The sequence below is a fragment of the Lutra lutra genome, chromosome 4, assembly GCF_902655055.1.
Source record: "Lutra lutra chromosome 4, mLutLut1.2, whole genome shotgun sequence".
Classification (NCBI taxonomy): Eukaryota; Metazoa; Chordata; class Mammalia; order Carnivora; family Mustelidae; genus Lutra; species Lutra lutra.
This window is the reverse complement of record NC_062281.1, coordinates 165,982,350-166,002,886: the sequence shown is the minus strand read 5'-3', so window position 1 is coordinate 166,002,886 and position 20,537 is coordinate 165,982,350. Positions and strand designations below refer to the sequence as shown.

Here is a 20,537-nt window from a genome sequence, read left to right as displayed (position 1 = left end):
TTTTTTTCTTTTTTTTTTTTCCATTATATTTTAGTTTTAAAGATTTTATTTATTTGTCAGAGAGATGGGGGAGAGCGAGCACAGACAGGCAGAGGGTGAAGCAGGCTCCCTGCTGATGAGGGAACCCGATTCGGGGCTCAATCCCAGGACCCTGGGATCATGACCTGAGCCGAAGGCAGACACTTAACCAGCTGAGCCACCCAGGGGCCCCAGAGAGAACACTTTGGACTCCAGCAGGCTGAGGGTAGAGCCAGTGGAGAGCCATACTGGGGAGGCCAGTGATTTTTGAAGGGAACATTTGTATTTTAAAATATAAGAAAGAATTTATTTATTTATTTACTTATTTACCTTTAAAGATTTTATTTATTTATTTATTTAATTTGCTTGCACGTGCACAAGCAGGCAGAGGCAGAGGGAGAAGCAGGCTCCCTGCTGAGCAAGTGCCCGATGTGGGACTTGATCCTAGGACCCTGGGATCCTGACCTGAGCCAAAGGCAGCAGACTGACTGACTGAGCCACCCACCCATCCCTATAAGAAAGAATTTAAAGTTTATTTTAAAATTATTGGGTTTAAATACATGAAGATTATAATTTTGAAGCTTTATTTTTTATTTTTTTAAAGATTTTATTCATCTGAGAGAGCCAGCGCACGCACGTGCGCACAAGCAGTGGGAAGGAAGGGCAGAGGCAGAAGCAGGCTCCCCACTGAGCAGGGAGCCAGACTTGGGACTCCATCCCAGGACCCTGGGATCATTGACCTGAGCCAAAGGCAGACGCTTAACCATCTGAGCCCCTAAAACTTTTTAAGTGAAGAAAGATGGGGCATTGACAGTATCATTTAGGAATTAGGAAGAAGGCGGCTCTGGAGTCATGGACTGCTTCTTGTCTCCCCCGCCCGAATGGTCCCCAGTACATAGATTCCACGGACCTGGAGCCGAGCACGTTGCAGGAGGAGCCCGTGCGCTACCACGAAGCCTGGCAGAAGCTGTGTAGCGCGCAGTGAGTAGGGCCCTCGGCCTTGGGTTTCCAGGGGTTTCGGTGGTGGGAGGAGGCTTTACTGAGCAGAGCCCTGTGCTCTCGGGCTTGTAGCTGGCAATCTGCTTTTTAAAGATCTTTTAATTGTTGAAAGGCTACAGTCTGTAAGATTTAAGCCTTACAAAAATACAGCTTATCAATATAGTTGAATCTAAAGAAAACACGTTCTGATTTCACGGACGTTTGCTGCCTGCCTGCGCCGACGGATGAGGCTTATTTAAAGATTCTCTTCCGGAACGTTTGATGAGGACCCGTCCGCAGAGCCTCTCTGTGGGTTTTTGGCAGCTGTTCTTTATAATAGTAAATAATCAGGAAACTCCAGCTCCCTGGAGCAGTGGGATGTTCTAGAGCCCTACAGCCATGACCGAGGCCCCCGCTCGGCAGACACTCTGAGCTGACAGGGAGAGGCTCCCTGCCCACGCCAGGGAGCTCTTTAAGCCAAGAAGTAAGAAGTTGCATTTATGTTAACATATGTTAAAAATAATGAAAGAACCCATGTGTGCCATCTTTTTTTGTTTTTTCCCTTGTAAGCATTTAGTGCACATTTTCTGAGCCCATAGTGTTTACAGACAGCTCACCGGCAGTCTCCCAAGTCACCGTCATAGCCCCAGTAGCCAAATATAGGGGGAGTGACTTTGTGGCATCAGTGTCTTAGGCTGGTGGGAAGGGCCAATCCCCATGTGCTGTGTTCTCTTGTACAGCGGAGTGCTGGTTCCGGGGGGATTTGGTGTTCGGGGGACAGAAGGAAAAATCCAAGCCATCGCCTGGGCTCGGAAACAGAAGAAGCCTTTTTTGGGTAAGGAGTAGGAAAGAGCAAGAAAAAGGGCCGCGTGGGAGCCTGCGAGTAAAACAGGGAGGTCACTGGAACCAAGCACAGATGCTGTCTTTCTAGGTAGCAGCTCAAGTAGATGTCGTTTTGGTTTTGTTTGGGAGAAATGCAGACTTTCTTAGTGTGAAAAGTTTAAGAGCTTATACATCCGCATGTAGAGGCCGTGGAATTTGGGGAGAATGAAAAGCAGTCAGGAAATCTGGTCCTTTTGTGGACCCAGCTGGTCGGCAGGACACCTGACGCTGAGTTTCACACCCTCACTTCACATTGGCTTGTGATTTTGGATGCTTCCCGGAGCTGCAAATTTTAGTAATTTTCACCTTGATCATCTGTAAATGGGAACTTAATGAGAGAGGATAGGAAAACTTGAATTTTTAAATATGAATACGCTACTGCGTATTTCTAAAATTGAGTGGCTCCCAAAACTTGGACCCTTCATATGAGGACTTTTTGAAAGCTCAGACCCACTTTTTGAAAGCTGATAACAGATAAAACACAGCGGGGGTGCTTGTGGGTAGCAGGGAAAGTAGGAGTTTGTGATTGTCGTTCTGTGGGCAAACGGGACACCGAGTCAGGGCAGGCTGGTGGGAAATATAGAAGCTGCTTTTTCAGTAGAGCTTCCTTTGTGTTTTCCCTTCCACCTGCAAGGTGTGTGCTTAGGAATGCAGTTGGCAGTGGTTGAGTTTTCAAGAAATGTGCTGGGCTGGCAAGGTAAGTGTTCGTTACAAACCTTGTTACAATTCTTGCTGAAGTGTTTTTGCAGGGTGTGGAGCCTGGCGCCCCTCTGGGTGATAGGGGGCCCCAGAGAAGGCCAGGCCTGGCTTCCCGGTACCTCGTGGGGCACAGTAGGGGGAAGTGCCATGTGCAGGAAGGGAAAGCACAGCTCCTCTGAGCCCTGCCGATTGCAGGAATAAGAAGTCACAGCTGGCCAGGCATCCTGGGTCTCTGTCCCCGCATCTCCAGTTTCAGAGATGCCCGCACTCCCATCCCCGTAGCCACCATCCCTGAGCTGGTGCTGAGCAAGGAAACTCTGGCCTGAGGCTGTGCAGTTACTATGAGCTTGGGCCCTGGAGCCCTTCAGACCTGGGCTTAACTTCTGACCCTCCCTTATTGTGGGTGATTTTAGATAAGTTACTTAGCCTTTCTGGGCTTCTGTTTCTTCTGTAAAATGGGGTGATGATGGTACCTGCTTCTCCTGGTTGTGAGAATCGAATGAAATTATGCTTGTAAATAGTCCCAGTGCGGTGCCTGGCCAGTAGGAAATTCTCCGTGCCTCGCTAACTGTCCAGACTACCTGGACACTCCATGGCTCCCAGCAGGGTTTTACCATGTCTCGGAGTGCTGTGGGGCGAGTGGACCCGGTTGGCTGGCTTTCTGCTCCCTGTGGTGTATCAGATCTCCCTGCCGTGCATTCAGCTCTGCCCAGCAGGGACATCAAGATGTTTCTCTCCCTGGAGCAAGGCTCATCATTCACTACTTCAGCCAAGGCGTCTCACAGCAGGGCGACCTCCCAGAACGACAGGCCCAGTGTGTGGACACTTAACAAGCTTGCTCGTGTCCCGAGGCCTATGCAGCTGGTGGGAGAGGGGAGCGCACAGTGCGACGGTGGGGGCAAGGCTCCCTGGGACCACTGATGGCAGAGCCCACATAGCCCCTCTCGACTCTGTAGCCCAGCTGACAAACATCACGTTTTCAAGAAGACCTCAGAAGTTGTAGGAAGAAGAAGCCGAGCATCCTGAGGCGTGTGAAAGCGGCCTGGCTCCATGAGGGACGAGTGGCCCTCCCGTGGCCAGCTTACTGTTAGGGCTTGGCTCCTTGGACGTGTTTCTGAGAGGTCACCTCCCACTCACTCACCCACTCACCTCCCACCCAGCACTCTAGCTGCTCTATAGGCTGCATGCCCTTTAGTTTTGGCCCCTGAGCCCTGGCAGGCACTGTCCTAGCTGCCCGTGGCCCTGGAGCTGGCCCTCTGGGCACCCTGGACCCTCTCCCAGGCACTACCAGTCACCCAATGGGGTCCCCAGGTGCGTGGGTGACCTGGCGATAAGTCTGCCTTCAGCTGGGACCTGGCTCTGGTCAGGCCCAGGAGGGAAGGTACCAGGCCTGTCACGCATAGGGAGCCGGACGGTACCAGGAACAAGATTCTTTTCCTTTTAGTCTTCAGTGGTTTTGCTTATGGCTAGACCATCCGTTCAGTGAGCGAGAGGAAGCTGTTCGGGTCTCAAGATCAGTGAATTCCTGACTTAGCTCCTGCTCGGAGCGGTCGGGCAGGGTGACACAGAAGATGCCAAGGAGGAGAGGAATGTGTTGCCCGTCCTGGAGAGATACACTCTGAAGCAAGAAAGGGGGAGTTGAGGCAGCAGCGTGTGAGCTGTCACGAGGAGGCAATATCGAGCTAAAGATGATGAGGTGGTGCCCCTGGTTCCATTCCCTCATTTTCCACGGCTTGGCTTCCCGGTGCTCGCACATGGAAAACACTCAGCCGTGTGTGTGCACCGAGTACCTCGTATTAATGTGACTCCTGGTTTTTGTTCGAATCACTGAACGGTCACTTTGAACTGGGGAGGGAAATTGTAATTAAGAGCTTAAGAATGACGACACTTGAAAATAATCAGTGTTATTTGTAACTGTTTTCTTAACGTAAGTATTTCCATTTTTCAGATGCCAATTCTACAGAGTTTGACCCTAAGACCAACCATCCTGTGGTGAGTCCAGTGTTGGAGCCTCCCCAGGGCTGAGAAGGGCACGTGGGGCGGGGTGGGGGGCGTTCGTGAGGGCGCTCAGGGCTTGGACTCAGGGAGACCACTGGGTCTGTCCATGGGTCCCTCAGACCCACTGCATGGGAAGAACTTTTTTTTTTTTAAAGACTTTATTTATTTATTTGACACAGAGAGAGAGAGAGAGCACAAGTAGGCAGAGCAGCAGGCAGAGTGAGGGGGAAGCAGGCTCCCCACTGAACAGAGAGGCCGATGTGGGGCTCGATCCCAGGACCCTGAGATCATGACCTGAGCCAAAGGCAGAGGCTTAACCCACTGAGCCACCAGGCGCCCCATGGGAAGAACTTTTATTTTTCATTGCGTACCTTCTCACTTCTCTTCCCAGTTTGCAACAGAAAATGTTTAAGACAGGCCTCACCCCAGCCAGCCAGGGTGGTTCCCGCTTAGCATCATTCTCTCTCCGCACTCCCCTCAGTCCCCAGGAGCGTCGTCCCACTGCTGACAGGAAACACTGACGTGGGCCCCTGCTGTGTGCCACACGCCGTCCTCACCCCTTTACAGATGCTCGTTCATTTCCTCCCCGACAGCCCGGGGACATGGGCTTGTTCTTCAAGACCCGTGGAACATGGGTGTTGAACAAACGTGTTTAATAGTAACCAAAGCTTGTGGAGGCCCATGTCCCTTGTGTGGTGTCTCCTGTCAGAGGAATGTGGCTCCTGGGGAGGGACGGCGCCTTTATTCATCTTCAGCTCTCCTGCCTGGAGGTGACAGGTCTGTTCTCGATACCAGAGATGCTGTGATAAACAGGGTGGACCCAGCTCTTGATCCCAGGGCATTTGAACGGCATCAGTGTATGCTTGTTGACTTGAAACTGAACTTTGCTCAGGAGGAGAGGAGTGAAGGGGTGGAGGGGCACCTCCTCTCGGTGGTGGGAAAGCAGAGTCCGAGACGGTCCTTGAGGCCAGGAGGTGCTCAGAGGAGCCGGGGACTGAGCGGTGCACTGGGCTCTCGTGGCTCGGGGCCTCTGCCTCTCTGCCGCCCACACATGCACCAGGCAAACCCTGAGAAGCATCCGTTTCCTTTGAGCAGCCCCTCAGTCCGGTGGGGGAGACACACATCATGGCTTTTCCCGTCTCACATCCACGCTGCTGTGTCAGTCTCCAGAACGTGCTGGGGTCTGGCAGCCCTCGTGACCCAGAGCGCTGGGGGCAGCTGTTCCCGCAGCTCAGGATGACCGGCCAAAGGCAAGGGCTCGAGGCCCTACCCGGCACGGGCTCTCAACGACGAGAGGGAGGCCGTTGCTCAGTGGTGACCATCCCCTCTGAGCAAGGGCCAGGGTTAGAGCTTCTCACGGGCCCTCGTCCCGCAGCGCTGGCGACCCTTCTGCTAACGGACGCAGCGTGTGGTAGCGCGTGCTTGTTTCCCAACACCTCCAGGTCATAGACATGCCGGAACACAACCCTGGGCAGATGGGCGGAACCATGAGGCTGGGCAAGAGGAGAACCCTGTTCCAGACCAAGAACTCGGTCATGAGTAAGAGCTGCCACCCCCTGCCCCCCAGCGGCACAGCAGGGCACGTCCAAAAGCCTATCCTGGGCTACTCCTGGGGCTCCGAAGAGCCGGGCTGGCCTTTTGGGTTTCGTTCTTGCTTTCAAATTTTTTCCTGTTTCCTGCTCACATTCTTTCAGGATGCGCCAGGATAGCCCAAGAAGCAGTGTGGCTCTTAGGCCGGAGGCTGCGTAGTCAGTGGAGGGGGCGCCCCGGGGCTCCCCCGGGAGGAGGCCAGGACACGCAGTCTCCCGCAGCCTGGCCTTTCCCTAGGCTGCTCCGGTGAACCAGATTAAACTGCCAGTGTCAGCACTGTCCCCAGGAAGGCAGTTTTGTGCGGTCCAACCTAGATAGGTTTTACTCTGAAGGTACTAATAGGTACTACAGACGTAGGGAAAGTTAGGGCAGGAAAATCCTGAGGAGAATGCTTGTGGTCAGTCTCATTCTCTTGCTCACTGGGGAAAATTCTTTGTAGAAGTGGGGCCCCTCGTGTCTTGTTGTTTGAGTCAGTTGAGTAGGTGACCGTGCAGTGCTCCCAGCTCTGTGTTCTTTAGACTTGGGGAACCCCCTCCCCTGGCAGCGTGGGGGCCGCGGCGCTCTGCTGACCGTGACTTAACTGCACGGCTCTCCCCGTGGGCCACCTCCCTAGCTTTCAAGTGTCCTTTTCCGTTCAGCTGTTCCGTGCATCCTGGTTGGTTTTACAGGGCAGTTTCCAGTGGAAGGTGCTTTGTACCGCAGTAATTGTGTGCTGGGGGGGGCGAGGGGTGGGATGGAAACATCTGTCTCTGTGACGGTCTTCCCTGGCATGGTCAGAAAAGTCAGAGCCCAGGAACGAGTCTGTGCTGCGCTGCTGCCGCCAGTGGCCGTGGTTGGCAGGAGAACCCAGAGCTTGCCCTCGGGGCCGGGCCACGTCGGCACTGGACAGTATACACTGGGAAGCAATCAGAATTCTTTGCATCAGTCTGCTTTCTTTTGCCAGGGAAACTCTACGGAGATCCAGATTACCTGGAAGAGAGGCACCGCCACAGGTTTGAGGTGAGGAGTTGAGCTCATTGACCTTTCACCCTGTCTCCTGGCGACTCTGGAACCGCAGCAGGCTGGGAGGTCATCTGCTTTATTCTTGGCATGTCCGCAGGTGAATCCAGTCCTGAAGAAGTGTTTGGAGGAGCAGGGCCTGAAGTTCGTTGGCCAAGACGTTGGGGGCGAGAGGATGGAGATTGTGGAGCTGGAGGGTGAGCACAGCTGTTGGGGTGCAGCAGGGCGGCTGGGAGCGCTGACCTGGTGGCTGGAGGAAGCAGCCCTGCCCTGCTGGGGGTGCTCTTGGGGAATAGGAGCCTGGAGCTCTGGGATCCCCTCTTCCTGCGGGCAGCGCTGCACTTCTGGCCTTGGTCCTCATTTTCCAGAATGAGGGCTCGCCCTTGGTCTTTGGGCCCTCTTTCTGATCTGGGGGAGCAGGGCTGGCCAGGTGGGAACCCTGGAGGAGGCACCATCAGCTAGCTGGGTGACAGCTTGCGGGGCAAGGGCATCTCCTCCCCCTAGCTTTGGGGCTGCCTTAACCCAGGTTCTGGTTAAGATGCTATTTTGAGGGCGCCTGGGTGGCTCAGTGGGTTAAGCCGCTGCCTTCGGCTCAGGTCATGATCTCGGAGTCCTGGGATCGAGTCCCGCATCGGGCTCTCCGCTCAGCAGGGAGCCTGCTTCCTCCTGTCTCTCTGCCTGCCTCTGCCTACTTGTGTTCTCTCTCTCTCTGTCAAATAAATAAATAAAAAATCTTTAAAAAAAAAAAAAAAAAGATGCTATTTTGAGAGAATTTTAGGGTTTGTAGAAACATGAAACACGTGACAGGGTTTGCTCTTCTTTATTTTATGCATATGACCAAAGTACTGCTTTTGTGTTTCTATTTCAGATCATCCCTTTTTTGTTGGGGTTCAGTACCACCCTGAGTTCCTGTCCAGGCCCATCAAGCCTTCACCTCCGTACTTTGGCCTCCTGCTGGCCTCCGTGGGGAGGCTCCCACATTACCTCCAGAAGGGCTGCAGGCTCTCGCCCAGGTGCGGTCACTCCTCTCTAGTCCGTCGGGGGGCCCCCTGGCTCGTCGCAGTGGGCATGCGCTCCTTCCTGGGGTCCCCTCAGGCTGCCTGTGTGGTGCCAGGACCTTCCCCAGTGTGGGGGCTGAGCCCTCACTGTAGCACCTGACCCTAGGCTCGTATGTGACAGTGGGGCCCTGGGTCTGTTGGGTGCTGGCTTTCACGGGCTGGTGGTCACAGGTCCAGTGTGTCCCTGCCTCACCGCTGCCTTCCTCTGGAGCCAGTTCCTCACTTGGAGCTGGGGGTTAGAGTTCCAGGAGTGAAGTATAAAGCGAACCTATATCCTTTCTAACTAGAAGAAGAAAATCCCTCTAGGGCTCTATGCTCAGTTCATAAGGCAGGATAGCGTCTCTTGTTCCTGCTGTGTGCGGACAAGGGTCCTGTGGTGATGGTGGCTAGGAACACAGAGAAGGAAAGTGGGTCTGTGGTGGGAGACAATGAATAAAGCATCCGAATTCCACAGGGACACCTACAGTGACAGGAGTGGAAGCAGCTCCCCGGACTCTGAAATCACTGAACTGAAGTTCCCGTCAATAAATCACGACTGATGGGAACGTAAGTGGCGTTTCTCGGTTCTAGTATTTTTGTTTGTGTGTTTTAATGGCAAATACGCTAGAATTGTAAGATAGCAGGGAAGTCTGATGTTGAGGATTTTACGTGCCGGAGTGTGTAAGTGGTAAGGTCGGTGTGGCCCCCAGTGGACTGGGCCCTGAGTTACGACATCGGTGTCCCCGGGCCTTGGGACCTCCAGTACGGGACGCAGGGGACAGCAGCCACGGGGCAGTTGTCTGGTCGCCGATTGCGACATTCAGGAGCCAGTCTGACTGCCTCTGGGGGGAGCTGGGCTCTCAGACCCTGTTATCTCATGCAGCCGTAAACTTGAGATCTTGAAGGTGGCGACCCGTGTGACAAAATGGTCATGTTTGCAGAAACGCAGGAGAAACACAGGCTTTCATCAGGAAGTGCTTTAAAACTGACACAATGTACAGCTCTTGTGTTGATTTGTTTATTCTGGAAATCCCCTAAATTCCAAACAGTTCTCGGGCAAACTTGGAATGTCAGTCTTGACAGTAATAATGATTGTATGTTATGACGCGGCGCAGGGCTGCGGGCACTGACATAAATGACATTCAGTAGGACTGTGATAACTGAGTGAACTGTGTTCACCTCCTGCTGATGCCAGTGCCGAGAGAGGGTTGGGGGGTCCAATCTTTGGGGTCCAAAAGGAGACCCGGGGATGTGGTGTGATCCCATAGGTGGGGGTCCCAGCAGGCCGGTGGGAGATGTGGGTTCCCGCCTGGAGGAGGGCCATGGCGGTGTGCGGGCACGGATGCCCTCCTCCGTCTCTCCCGTTGCTGCCGGCTGCCTGCTAGTCTGAGCAAGCGCCCGGAAGAGAAAGCAAATGTTCCCATCGGCCCGGGTAGTCGGTGAAGTCTGGAATCTTGCCCTGCCGGGAGCCCTGTGAGGATGCTGGGTGCACTGACAACAACAGGGTGGGGGAAGAAGCCTTGCATGGTCTGGAAAGTGTAGGATTGTGCAGGAACTACAAAGTTAGCTTCTAATCCTATTCGGGTCCTCCTGCTGGTGTTCCCAGGAAAGTGGCCTCGTTTGTGGTCGCAGCCAACTATACACTCTAACTTCCCCACTTGCATATACCTCCTGTAACTGCTCTGTGTTGTTTGCTTTTCCTAAACAGGCGTGACTCTTCGAGAGAGCCTTCGGACTTTGAGAGTTTACAGCTTTGATTTTACACTCAGCTTTTGACACTTCCTTTAAATTATGTTTTTATTAAGATTATTTTATTATGGGGGAAAGGTATCTGGAAGACTTTGTGACTCACATGTCCCATCCCGTGTGCTGGCCCCTACCCGGTGCCGCCCTGTGTCGATACCCCACGTGGTCCCCGTGGCACCATGCCAGGGAGGGGGGCCTGTGGGCGGGGGTGGGGGATGCACACGCCGGGGGAGTGCCCGTCGGTCATCTCCAACTACCTCCCGTCATCGTGGATTGAAGCGTGCAGCCCGTCGCTCCTCCTGGAGGACATGTGCCCCATGGACCGCGTGTGAGGAGGGGTCGTTTAGTGAGTGCCGGCGATGCTTGGTGCTGGGAACCTGAGGGCACTGCCTGCCACCAGGAGTGGTGAGACCAGCAGCAGCCTCGGCACGGATCCACTCCCCAGGGCCCCTCGCTGCCCACAGGCGGCAGGGATGTGGTGGCCAAAGGGAACAGTCTGTTTGGTGTCCCGTGAATGGTGACTAGTCTGTCCCTCTGCGGTGTGGTTTCAAAATGCCTGTCCTCAGCCGCGCGTCCCTCCCCGGGTTGGGAAGTACTCCTTGTATCAAGGGGTTGCTTAAAAAAAAAAGAACAAAGAATCTTTTGGGGAAACTGCCTCTCGAAGCCTCTGCTACACAGACCGCTTCGCTCGAGGCCGGTGTGTCCTTCCAGAATGGTGTTACTGCAGTTGAAATGCAACCTGAAAAGCTATTTTCTTACCGTGGTGTCACCACAGGCACTGCCGTGGGCCCGCTGTCCTCTGGCCGAGACTCCGTGTATCCTCTAACTTAAGGAAATAAATAACGCAGAACGAGACATGCTCTGTGTGTCGTGCTCTTGATGTCGCAGCCGGGTGGGCAATGTCCGTGCGGTCCGGGATGTGCCTGTGTCACCTCAGTGGCCAGCACCCGGCTGTCCTCGGTGGGACGGCCTTAAGGGCATGAGCTGATCGTCTGCACAGAACCTGAGAGGAGCCTTTCTTTTTCGTGGGAAACCAGAATTTCCCCCTGAAGGCTTCAAATTCAGATTCCCAACATCTAGAGATACAAAGAAGCATGGGGGCTGCTTGGTCTTGGGGGGGCGGTGGCACATGTTATTCACGGGGGTCCCTCCCTCTGCTGGCCATGGATGTGGCCCCTCATACATGTGACCTGGGAGTGGCAGACCGACCACTGTCAGCCAGCAGGACCACTTTCTCCACCGCTGGTCCTCCCATCCCCCAGCCTTGTGTGTCCAGGGCAGCGTCCCGAGGGCTTTCTCCCCAGAGTGAGGGGCCCGTTGCTGCCGTGGGCACCCACCCACCCTCTGGCCGCCAAGCTCGCCTCCTCGTGAGCCAGCTCCTTTCAGTCCGAGGCGGAGGCTCGGCTGGGTTGTCTGTCCATGGTCAACCGCCTTTCCTCACGGACATTCGAGAAACCAGGGTGGGGAGAAAAATGTTTTTCTCAGCGTTTAGCCCAACTTCCCTGTCAGGGGGATCCAGAGAAGAAGCAGGCTTCCCTGTGTGCCTGTGCTCGTGGCTCAAAGCCACCATCTGCACTGGGGCCCAGAAGCTGGGGTGCCCGCCCCGACCCAGCAAGAGCGAGTGAGCCCCCTTTGTCTCTGCTTCTTGTGGACTGAAGTAAAGTGGGTCCCTCGCAGGGCTCTTCATGCCTGTCTTGCTACCTGGAATGCGGCTAATGGGGTGGGTTCTAACCACCGTTCCTGGCTGGTCACAGAGTCTGAATCGTTTCTGTACAAGCCATTGCCCAAACTGAGGACACTGAGGAGGGTGACAGCAGCGCTCCATACGACGGTGAGGATTCGGTTGTGTGTGGGATGGTTTGCGGATGTCCCGTGGCCTCAGCTGACCTGTTGCTAAGTGCTGGCCACTTGGATGACCTTGTGGAGAAGGGACCCTGCTGGCTCTCCTGGGCTGGCAGAGCCTGAGCGGCCCTGCCCCCCGAGGGCTGTGGCAGGGGGCCAGGAGCCCTTCAAGCCAGCTGGTCTGGGCCAGGCTTAGCAGCCTGGAGCAGCTCAGCAACACGGCTGCTCTTTGTCGCCATCGGCTGTGTCCCAGGAAGGGCACTTCCGAGGACTACACTGCCCAGACCAGCATCTGGCCTTTGCTGGGCACATGGAAATTGCCCACAATTGGCCCCCTCTGACTTCCTCAGCAGCACATCCTCTGTGCGGTTCTCACGGAGCCTCTGAAAACTTGGTTCGGGCCCTGTTTGGGTGACTGAGGGGCCCAGTGGACGAGGAGCAGGACTTGGATAGGTAACGTGTCACAAGACAGGCCTCCCTTATTAGCTTGTGGGTAAGTGGGATGAGCAAGTCGCCGGGCAGCTGAGACACACAGGCGGGGTCTCCTCGCTGACAAACCAGGGGCCGTGGGGCCAGAGCTGCTCCCTCTACTCCATGGATATGGCCAAGGACCTCTAGACCAACGAGGGAGAGCAGGTCTGCGCAGGTGTGTTGTGGGCCTTCCCGGGAAATGCCCCGTTTGACCAGCTTCCATGGTTTTTAGTGGCTCAGACCCGAAGCTGAGTGTCCCTACTTGTTTCCCCGCAGTTAGCTGAGGGCGTCTATGACCTGCCAGCCGCGTTTTAGGTTCTGAACGTCAGCAATGAACAAAATAGACCCAAATCCCTACCCCTGGAAGGGTGCATTCTACTGCGGGGAGGGGACAACAAGGAAAGCCACGGAGTGTGGCGAGGCTGGAAGCAGGAAAGTAGGGGAGGGACGTGTTCTGTGATGTAGGGCGGGTAGAGAACTGACTATCCCCTCCACTTGGAGGTGGAGCCCAGAAGAAACCATCCTGCAGCTCTGGGGGAGCGGCCTTCCAGGTAGGGAAGCAGCCAGTGCAAAGGCCCTGAAGCAGGTGTGTCCAGGAGACAGTGGGTCACTGTAGCGGGGCACACCCACTCAAGGGGCAGAAGGGGCTGAGGTCCGATGGGCCAGGTTGTGCAGAACTGTGTAGGCTGCTGTTCAGACTTTGCCACTGATGAAATGGGGAGCTCTTGCAGGGCTTTGAGCCCAGCATGGCATGATCAGACACTGGCTCGAGTGTGTCTGTTTCTGCTGGTGGAGATGAGGGGAATGGCCAGAGCAGAAGTCCTCACCAGTGGCTGGAGGGTGCTTGGGCTGGAGGTCACACCCTGTGCAGGTGCTGGTGGGTGCTGGGGAGACACGGTGTCAGGGTGATGATGACCGAGTGTTCCTGCTTCCTGTCCATTTCTCTGTCCCCTAGACGAAGAACTGAACAAAAAGGTAGCAATGTGGGACGCCTGGGTGGCTCAGTTGGTTAAGCAGCTGCCTTCGGCTCAGGTCATGATCCCAGCGTCCTGGGATCGAGTCCCACATCGGGCTCCTTGCTTGGCGGGGAGCCTGCTTCTCCCTCTGCCTCTGCCTGCCATTCTGTCTGCCTGTGCTCGCTCGCTCTCCTCTCTCTCCGACAAGTAAATAAAATCTTAAAAAAAAAAAAAAAAAAAAGGTAGCAGTTTGCCCCCAAGGGACCTGGTCTTTAAGGCCGAGCTAGAACAGATTGCAACTGTCTGGGCCCCACAGCTCTGGGTGGGAGGAACCTCTGACTGGCTAAGCCTCCTGGACAGAGAGATGGGCTGGGCATGGGACTCAGGACTCAGCTGCATCCAGCTGGCTGACCGAGAGGCCTAGAAAGAACCATCCTTGCCCCAGGTGCATGTAATTTATTGACAATCATAAATTCCAGCAAGCCCAGGGTGGGGTTTGCAGGGTGGTGGCCTGTCTGCCCCATAGCCACAGTGACCTGAGTGTGTCTGGACATCTGCAGAAGCGCTTTCCCAAGAGGACACATTCCAATCTGGCCTGTCTCGCCACTGGGTCAGAGACCCCAGCCTGGGCAAAATGGGCATCTGAGGAAGTAGGGCAGTCCCTGACAGCTCGGCCCTAGGAGGGCTCTGGCCGAGCTTTTACCAGTTCTTTCTGGAAGTAAGGTTCCTGGGGGATCAGGCTCCATAGACCAGGGCCTGCTCGGGATCGAAGCCCGCACACTAGCAGTCGTTGAAGGAGCGAGGACGGACGTGCTGCTCGCATCTGCCTCCCAGCAGCCCACACAGCTCTGAAGGGAGACCTCGGGCTCAAAAAGAGGCGGTCCCATGTTTGCCGGGTGGAGCCAGCCCTCAGGCCCGCACACTCACCGGGCGCTCACAGGACGCAGCAGGTGCAGGAGACTGGCGCGGGCTGCTGCAGCTGCTGCTGGAGCTGCTCCTTCTCCGCCGTCAGCGCCTTCAGTCTCTGCTCCAGCTTGTTCAGCTCAGCCGCCCATTTCTGCGGGGGCCACAGAGGCAGAGGTCCACGCTGGGGCCGCGCCCCTCTGCCCGGGGTCCAATCCACCGAGGACGACAAGACCCAGGAGGGCCTGGGGAGGGGGTGCTACTGGAGGCCAATGGGAGCCAGGCCTCCGGCTGTGTGGCCACCCCTGACAAGTCTGTCAGCCCCGGGTCTTGAGGGAAGCCGGCTGACCAGAGGCCTGCCTGCATTCCAGAGCCGGGGCTGACCCATTCTCTGCAGCCTCCTCGAGTTCCAGGGGCAGACCGGGTTGGCCGCTGCCTCATAGCGTCCTTGCCCTGCCCTGCTTCTGGGCCACCTGGTGTGGCGCTCTGGAAGAAGCTTTTTCTTGGGACCGTGTCTAGCGCTAATTGCCTCCGCATCATAAGGGGCTCCCCCCAAAGTCTTCAACCTTCTCCACACAGTCTTCTCCCAGTCCTCCAGCCGCGTGGGGTGGGGGCGGGCACACAGCCGCGGGGGTGTTCTCCCCGGTGATGGAGCACGGCGGGGGGTGGGGACGTGGCGGGGGGGCGTGGGGGAAAGCTGATGGCATGCCCCCGACCGCGCAGTGAGTGGCCCCCGCCCCGGGCACTCACCTGCCTGCACCACTCCTGGATGGCGTGGCCGGACAGCGGGCCCTGGATGCTCCCGTCCCGCCGCAGGAACACCTCCCCCTGGTCGGTCTCATAGAGCTGCGGCTCGGCCTGGGCCCTGGGGGCGTGCACACTCAGGCGGATCACCTTGGTAAGGGCGACAGCGGCTCTGGCAGGCACCGTGGCCCCCACATCCCACGTCACTCACTCCTGGGGGCAGCCTGGCGAGGGGGCTTTCCGCCTCTCCTCCGGTCGCTCCCCCCAGTGCCCCTGCCCCCGGCGCCGCCCATCCCTGCTCGGCCGAGGAGAGGCTGGCCGTCCCTCGCTGAGTGCGGGGGACCAGACAGACCCGAGACCGTCCCGGCGGCGGCTCACCTTGAGGGGCGTGCTGCCGGCCGAGGCGCTGACCACCGGGATGAAGGAGAGCGTGTAGGCGTCGGGGAAGACCTGGGGCTGGAAGCCCTGCAGGATGGAGTCCACTAGCAGGCGCACGCGGTCCTCATCGCGGTGGCCGCAGCGGACGCCCTGCACCAAGCCGCTGTCCTCGACGCCCACGAACAGGCTGCCGCCCTCGCTGTTGAGGAAGGCGCACACGTAGCGCCGCAGGTGGTGCTTGAAGGCCAGGCTCAGGTACTCGCCGCCCCCGCGCTTGAACTCCACGCTGCGCGTCTCATTGCCCAGGAAGGCGCCCTGGAAGAGGCGCTCCTGACCCTGGATCTCCTGGCGCACGATGGCGCTGTCGGAGCGCGTGCCGCCGGGCTGGCCCCGGGACCCCCGCCGGGTCCGCGCTGGGGTGCTGTGGGCGGGGCTGGGGTTGGAGCGGGGACTTGGACCGCTATCCTCCTCCTGCCGGGACGGGGACCGAGAGTCAGAAGCCCGGAGCCTGGCAGCGAGAGGGACAGGACACCTCTTTCCGCCTGGGGCCCACACACCCAGGCACCCCGATGCCCCGCCCAGGGGAGGGGCCTAATTCTGCCCGTCGTCCTGGGCCAGTGCGGTAAACCCGCCGAGCCAAGGACTTGAACCGCCACTGCTCCCTCCTGCCGGGTGGTGGGAAGCATGGCGGGTCTGACACACTCTCCTTCCCAGGGCTGGGAGCTGCAACTGCTGTGGCCAATGTCTTCCCTCTTAGTTACAGACAGGCCTCTGAGTCCCGGGGCCACATCACAGCAGGACGTATCTCAGCACCTGAGGTTGCCTGTGGCAGGTCTCTGAATCATGAGGCGGGATTCCAGAAACCCATGCCCTGCCTGGTCTCCCTGAAACGCCTCCCTGTCGCTTTCTAGACCACTGACCAGTCCTCCTGAATCTCAGCCCTCTTCCAGCCCTCCTGAGACCCCTTCCATGGTTTCTGCTCTGTTCCTGGGCTTTGAGCGTGAGCAGACTTGTGGCCATGGGGGCTGAATCTGGGCCTCATCACTGCCTCCTCACCTCCAGGTTCCTCCCATCCCATCCACTCTCCTCACTGACCCTGAGACAGGATGACTCTCACTGCCCCCTTACTGGGCTTTCTGCGGCTGTCCCAGGCTCCTTGCTGCCTCCCAGTCTCCAGCAGTGGCTTCTGCAGCTGGGGGCACTGTGGGGGCTGGGGGTGCCATGGGGGCTGAGGCACGGTGGCAAGGGGCCCATCCCTACCAGCCCCATGCCTCCCAGAGAAGACAGTTTATCAGAAACATGAGGAAATGGTCACACAAACATGAAGTCAGGCTCACAGGTCTTGAAATGTCAGTCACAGAGCTGCTCAGTTCTGCAACAATTTAAACACCACAGAGTTTTCATCCCAAAAGAAAAGGAAAACCAAGACCACCTGTCTCATGGAGGGCCCAACCATAGCGGCAGTGAGTTGGTGCTCCCTCCCATCCCCCATGGAGGCCACCACACTGGCCCCTCCAACACCCTCCCTGCTCTGCTTTGGTCTTGTGGCCCTTGGGGGCCCAGACCCTGCCCTCTGGCCCAGCTTTTTTCCTTAGCTCCTCAGCAGCCTTCAGCTGGAACTCCAGGGCCCCAAATGGCTTGCCCTTCTGCAGATGGGCCATCACCCCCCTCACCGTGTCCACTTGTCTAGTACATCCTTCCACTCCCTAAATCCTAGCTGGGATTTCAGCTCTTCTGTGCAGTTGTCCCCGCAGCCCACAGCTTAGTGACTGGCTGTGCCTGGCTCTGCTCAGAGAGCCGGACCCTGCAAGGGCAGGGCCAAGCCTTTGCTCTCTGCTTTGCTGCCTGGCCTGTAGTAGACACTGATGTTGCCAACTGCAGGAATGAGGGGGGCTGAGGAGGAAAGGCCCCGGCTGGCCCAGACCCGGAGGATGGGATTCAGAAGGACCCAGGGAGGAGGCCCCACACTTTGGCCTTCGTTCCCAAGCTTCCAGCCTGGAGGTGAACCGTAAGTGGCAGCTGCTTCTGGGAGTGAGCAGACAGCAGTCAGCAGCTGCGGGCCAGTCTGCCCATCTGTTCCGGAGCCCTCAGACACACACCTCCGCCCCCTGCCCTGCCCCCCCAGCACAGGCCAACCTGGCCCAGGCTTCTCCCGCTCCCGCTCCCTGAGGCTCTGGGGCTCACTGGCCGGGGTGCTCCGGGCCAGCCTCATTTACCTCCTTGCCGCTCGAGGGCCCTGGGCCCTCACCCAGCACCAGCTCCTTCCCGCGGGCCGCCAGCTCCTTGGGGATCTGGTGCTCCTCCAGGGCCACTTGAAGGCGCCAGGGGAGGGCTGCCAGAGTGGCCTCGTGGGCCGTCACCTGCACCAGCGCGTAGGCCTTCCGTGGGCGCCTCACCACCTCGATGTGCTCGCGCGCCACTGGCAGCTCCAGCCGCTCCAGCGTGTCCCGCAGAAGGCAGGCGAGCACGGGTACCGAGAACTGGGGGTTCAGGTGGTCCACGTAGAGAATGTGCGTGCTGGGGGTGGTCTCAGGGGCTGGGTCCTCGGGCGGGGACTCTTGCGGGGGCTGCTTGCCTGGGGGCTCCATGAGGGGCTCCTGCACCTGGGTTTGGCGGGATCTCTTCCTGGGGGTCTCTGGAGAGGTCTCCCTCAGAAGGGCTTCTGGGAGTCCTCACGGCCGGCTGTTCCTCCCGGGGCCTCCCAGGGGGCTCAGGAGGTGCTGAGGCTCCTGGGAGGTTCACAGATGGGCAGGGGCTGGGCAGGGCCAGAGAGAGGGAGGGAGGGTAGAGGGCCAGCCAAAGGCGCCTGCCACTAACCCAAGGCCTAGGACAGGGAAGAGGGGAGTCAGCGCTGAGGTGGACAACAGAGCCCGGGGGCCTGCCCCTCCATTCCACAGAAGGGAAGACCGAAGGGAATGTGTCTCAAGAGGGGAAGAGGGGCCCAGGACTCAGGTCTGAGGGCCCTGCCACTTCCCTTTCTGGGCCTCAGGCCTCCTGTCTTCCCGCCTGACCAGTCCACAGGTGAGAGGAAACGCTTTGGATTTCCTGCCCATCAGAGATGAGTGCTGCCTCCAGGCCCCAGGGAAACCTTTTTTAGGGGTCTTTGGTGAGGAAGGTGTCACCCAGGACTCTTAGGACTGGCAGCGGCCACTCTGCTGCTGTTTTTCACCCAGTCCGAGCTGGTGCAAGCCTAGTGGAGGCTTTGAACCAGGCAGGGCTGGGCCGGAGGGTTTTAGAGCAGAGGCCCCCTGACAGATGGAGGCTTCGGCCCCTCCCCCAGAAAAATGGCCTTTGTACGTCTACAGCTAATATGAAGAGGCTCATGGTCTGGTCTAGACAGAGTCCAGAGAGCAGAAGTGAGGAAGTGCCAAACCAGGGCCCTTTAGTGCGCCCCCTTCCGCCGGGCCGGGGGCCTCATGCCTGACTGTGTGCCCTTGGCAACCAGCGGCCCCTCCACTCACCCCCACACACCCGGCCTCCGCTCTGTGGGGCAGCGACCACCGGCCTGCATCTTTTCAGATTGGCTCCTTGAGATAGTCAGGGCCTGGGGACCACCGCGGCCAGGGTGGGGGCCTTCCGGACAAGCAGGAACAGGAGGAAAAGGGAGGCCTGTGACCCTCATATCCTGATGGTTGCTGGGACAGCGTGGGAGATGCCAGCCCTCAGCTCCCACGGACCCCTGACCCTTGACCAGCAGCTCCCTGGAGCAGGGGTGGGGGGGTGTTCCCCTGGGGGCCCAGCAGGAGAAAAGCTGCAGGAGAAGTGGGCGGGGCCTGTGCAACCACCTCTGTGATCTCACGGGAGTCAACAATGCCTTCTTGGCTGGGCTGAGGCCCAGGGCTGGGAAATCAATCCTATTCCTATTCCTACCCCAAGGTAGAGACACACACTACAGCTTGGCTGTGTGGCTCCCTCGGGGCTGCTCCGGAGTCCAGGGGCCAAGGACACACTTCCTCCTTCTGTAATGTCTCTCCTGGCCCCTGTGGCCACGAAAGGCCTCTGGTGCCACAAATCCCCGCCTTCCCCTTCGGTCACCAAACCTAGGCTCCGCTGAGCACTGACAGCCCGGACACTCTCAGGATGAATCTGAGCACACACGGCTGGACTCGGGGCTGCCCCGGGCAGCAGGCCTGGCTCTGTGCCCGCGACGAAGTTGCTGGCCAGGGGAGCCCTGAGCGCTCAGTCAAGAGCTGCCATCCCTTTTCAAGGACAGGGCTGTCGCCTGCTGCTTGACAGGGACGGGCACATGGGTGATACACAGCCTTTGTTAACACAGAAATCCATTCTTGGGTCAGGGAGGGGGCTTGGAGAAATGCTTTCCTTAGGCAGACACAGGGAGCTCGGGTCCTTCTGGAAGTCCTGAGGCAGGGAGGGAGGAGGGAAGGGCAGAGGCAGATGCTTCAGGCTGGGGAAGCTGCTGGGCCGTGGGGGCTGCCCCCTCCTCTGGGCAGCCAACCTGCAGAGGCCAAGGGAGTTTTGTTGCCCTTAGGGACGAGGCAGAGAGAGCCTGGACTGGGGTGTGCAGCTCTGGGAGAGGCAGTGAGGAGGAGGAGGGCTGCGAGCTCCCCATGCATTCCCCACACCCCTCTTCAGGCCTGTCCAGCCCTGGCCATCACGGGCCGCTCTCAGGACTACCCCAAGGTGGGGGCTGTAGCTGCCCAAGAAGACAGGTGGAGTGCAGTTGGGCTGAGTTGCCCCGAAATGGCAGGTCAGGAGAGGGGCCCCGACAGACCAGGCATGTAAGCACCCCCAGAGAACAGGACTCCCTTCTTGAGGCCTTGCTGTCTGGCCGCCTTGTGCACCAGGCTTTTCAGGCTGATCTGACCGCCCACACTCCTCCCACTCCTATTGGGGTTGTCCTCAAACCCCTGAAATGCATGTGTTCCTGGGACCTATAACCAGCACATGTTGAAATGCACGTTAGTTCCCCTTCCTTCTGTGGGGAGGGGTGGAAACGGTCACTGGAAGGCACCAAATACGTTTACACAATAATATTTCAAATACTGAAATGTACTGCAGTGTAACTGGGTTATTTAGGGCATCGGGCTTTCTAACAGGCCGCTGGGCAGGGGCAGACACAGGCTCAGTGTTACGGGGTAAGCAGTCCCTTTATCCCCTCACTGGATGTCTGTGACCTTCCTGACAAACTCTGCTTTGCACCAGAGGGAAACAACTCTCGAACTTAAAGTTAAGAATGTGAGGCGAACCCAAAGAGGAGGGAGGAGAGGGATGTCCACTTTGTGGCCTCATGTGGCCACAATCCCTGAAACCACGTCAAGGATGGATATCTGCGAGA

General features: G+C 57.8%; 2 protein-coding genes across 7 annotated transcripts in view; one reads left to right on the top strand and one right to left on the bottom strand.

The window, feature by feature from the left end:
- CTPS1 (CTP synthase 1) overlaps window positions 1-10,802 on the top strand; it is a 32,069-nt gene extending 21,267 nt beyond the window's left edge. For 2 of the 3 annotated variants that reach the window (XM_047726661.1, XM_047726663.1), the window contains exons 10-19: window positions 911-999; window positions 1,737-1,831; window positions 2,513-2,575; window positions 4,526-4,569; window positions 6,018-6,114; window positions 7,109-7,164; window positions 7,265-7,361; window positions 8,033-8,177; window positions 8,677-8,772; window positions 9,910-10,802. In XM_047726661.1, the coding sequence (XP_047582617.1) occupies window positions 911-999; window positions 1,737-1,831; window positions 2,513-2,575; window positions 4,526-4,569; window positions 6,018-6,114; window positions 7,109-7,164; window positions 7,265-7,361; window positions 8,033-8,177; window positions 8,677-8,761 (771 nt within the window). In that variant the 3' untranslated portion in view covers window positions 8,762-8,772; window positions 9,910-10,802. The remainder of the gene's footprint in view (window positions 1-910; window positions 1,000-1,736; window positions 1,832-2,512; window positions 2,576-4,525; window positions 4,570-6,017; window positions 6,115-7,108; window positions 7,165-7,264; window positions 7,362-8,032; window positions 8,178-8,676; window positions 8,773-9,909) is intronic. The other variant, XM_047726662.1, reaches the window with a different exon arrangement.
- SLFNL1 (schlafen like 1) lies at window positions 10,011-19,190 on the bottom strand. 4 transcript variants are annotated; one of them, XR_007126746.1, is made up of 6 exons: window positions 17,458-19,188; window positions 15,242-15,712; window positions 14,870-15,013; window positions 14,144-14,273; window positions 11,680-13,223; window positions 10,011-10,870 (listed from the first exon to the last, which is right to left on the bottom strand). XR_007126746.1 is itself a non-coding variant. In XM_047726665.1 (5 exons), the coding sequence occupies exons 1-4, from the start codon at window positions 17,827-17,829 to the stop codon at window positions 14,151-14,153; spliced, it is 1,110 nt and encodes a 369-aa protein (XP_047582621.1). In that variant the 5' UTR covers window positions 17,830-19,188; the 3' UTR covers window positions 10,011-11,378; window positions 14,144-14,150. The 4 variants fall into 4 exon arrangements, 3 of the variants coding, with proteins under 3 accessions (XP_047582621.1, XP_047582623.1, XP_047582622.1); XM_047726665.1 differs by lacking the exon at window positions 11,680-13,223 and having other exon boundaries at window positions 10,011-11,378; XM_047726667.1 differs by lacking the exons at window positions 10,011-10,870; window positions 11,680-13,223; window positions 17,458-19,188 and adding an exon at window positions 16,055-16,323 and having other exon boundaries at window positions 13,482-14,273.
- Between the last annotated feature and the right edge of the window lie 1,347 nt (window positions 19,191-20,537).

Excerpts from the sequence above, each read along its gene's own strand:
- SLFNL1 (XM_047726665.1), bottom strand. The coding sequence starts at position 17,829 with ATGGAGCCCCCAGGCAAGCAGCCCCCGCAAGAGTCCCCGCCCGAGGAC. Across the intron at positions 15,713-17,457 it reads GGCCCTCGAGCGGCAAGGAG|GAGGAGGATAGCGGTCCAAG; the intron begins GTAAATGAGGCT and ends CCGTCCCGGCAG. Across the intron at positions 15,014-15,241 it reads CCGGCAGCACGCCCCTCAAG|GTGATCCGCCTGAGTGTGCA; the intron begins GTGAGCCGCCGC and ends GCCCTTACCAAG.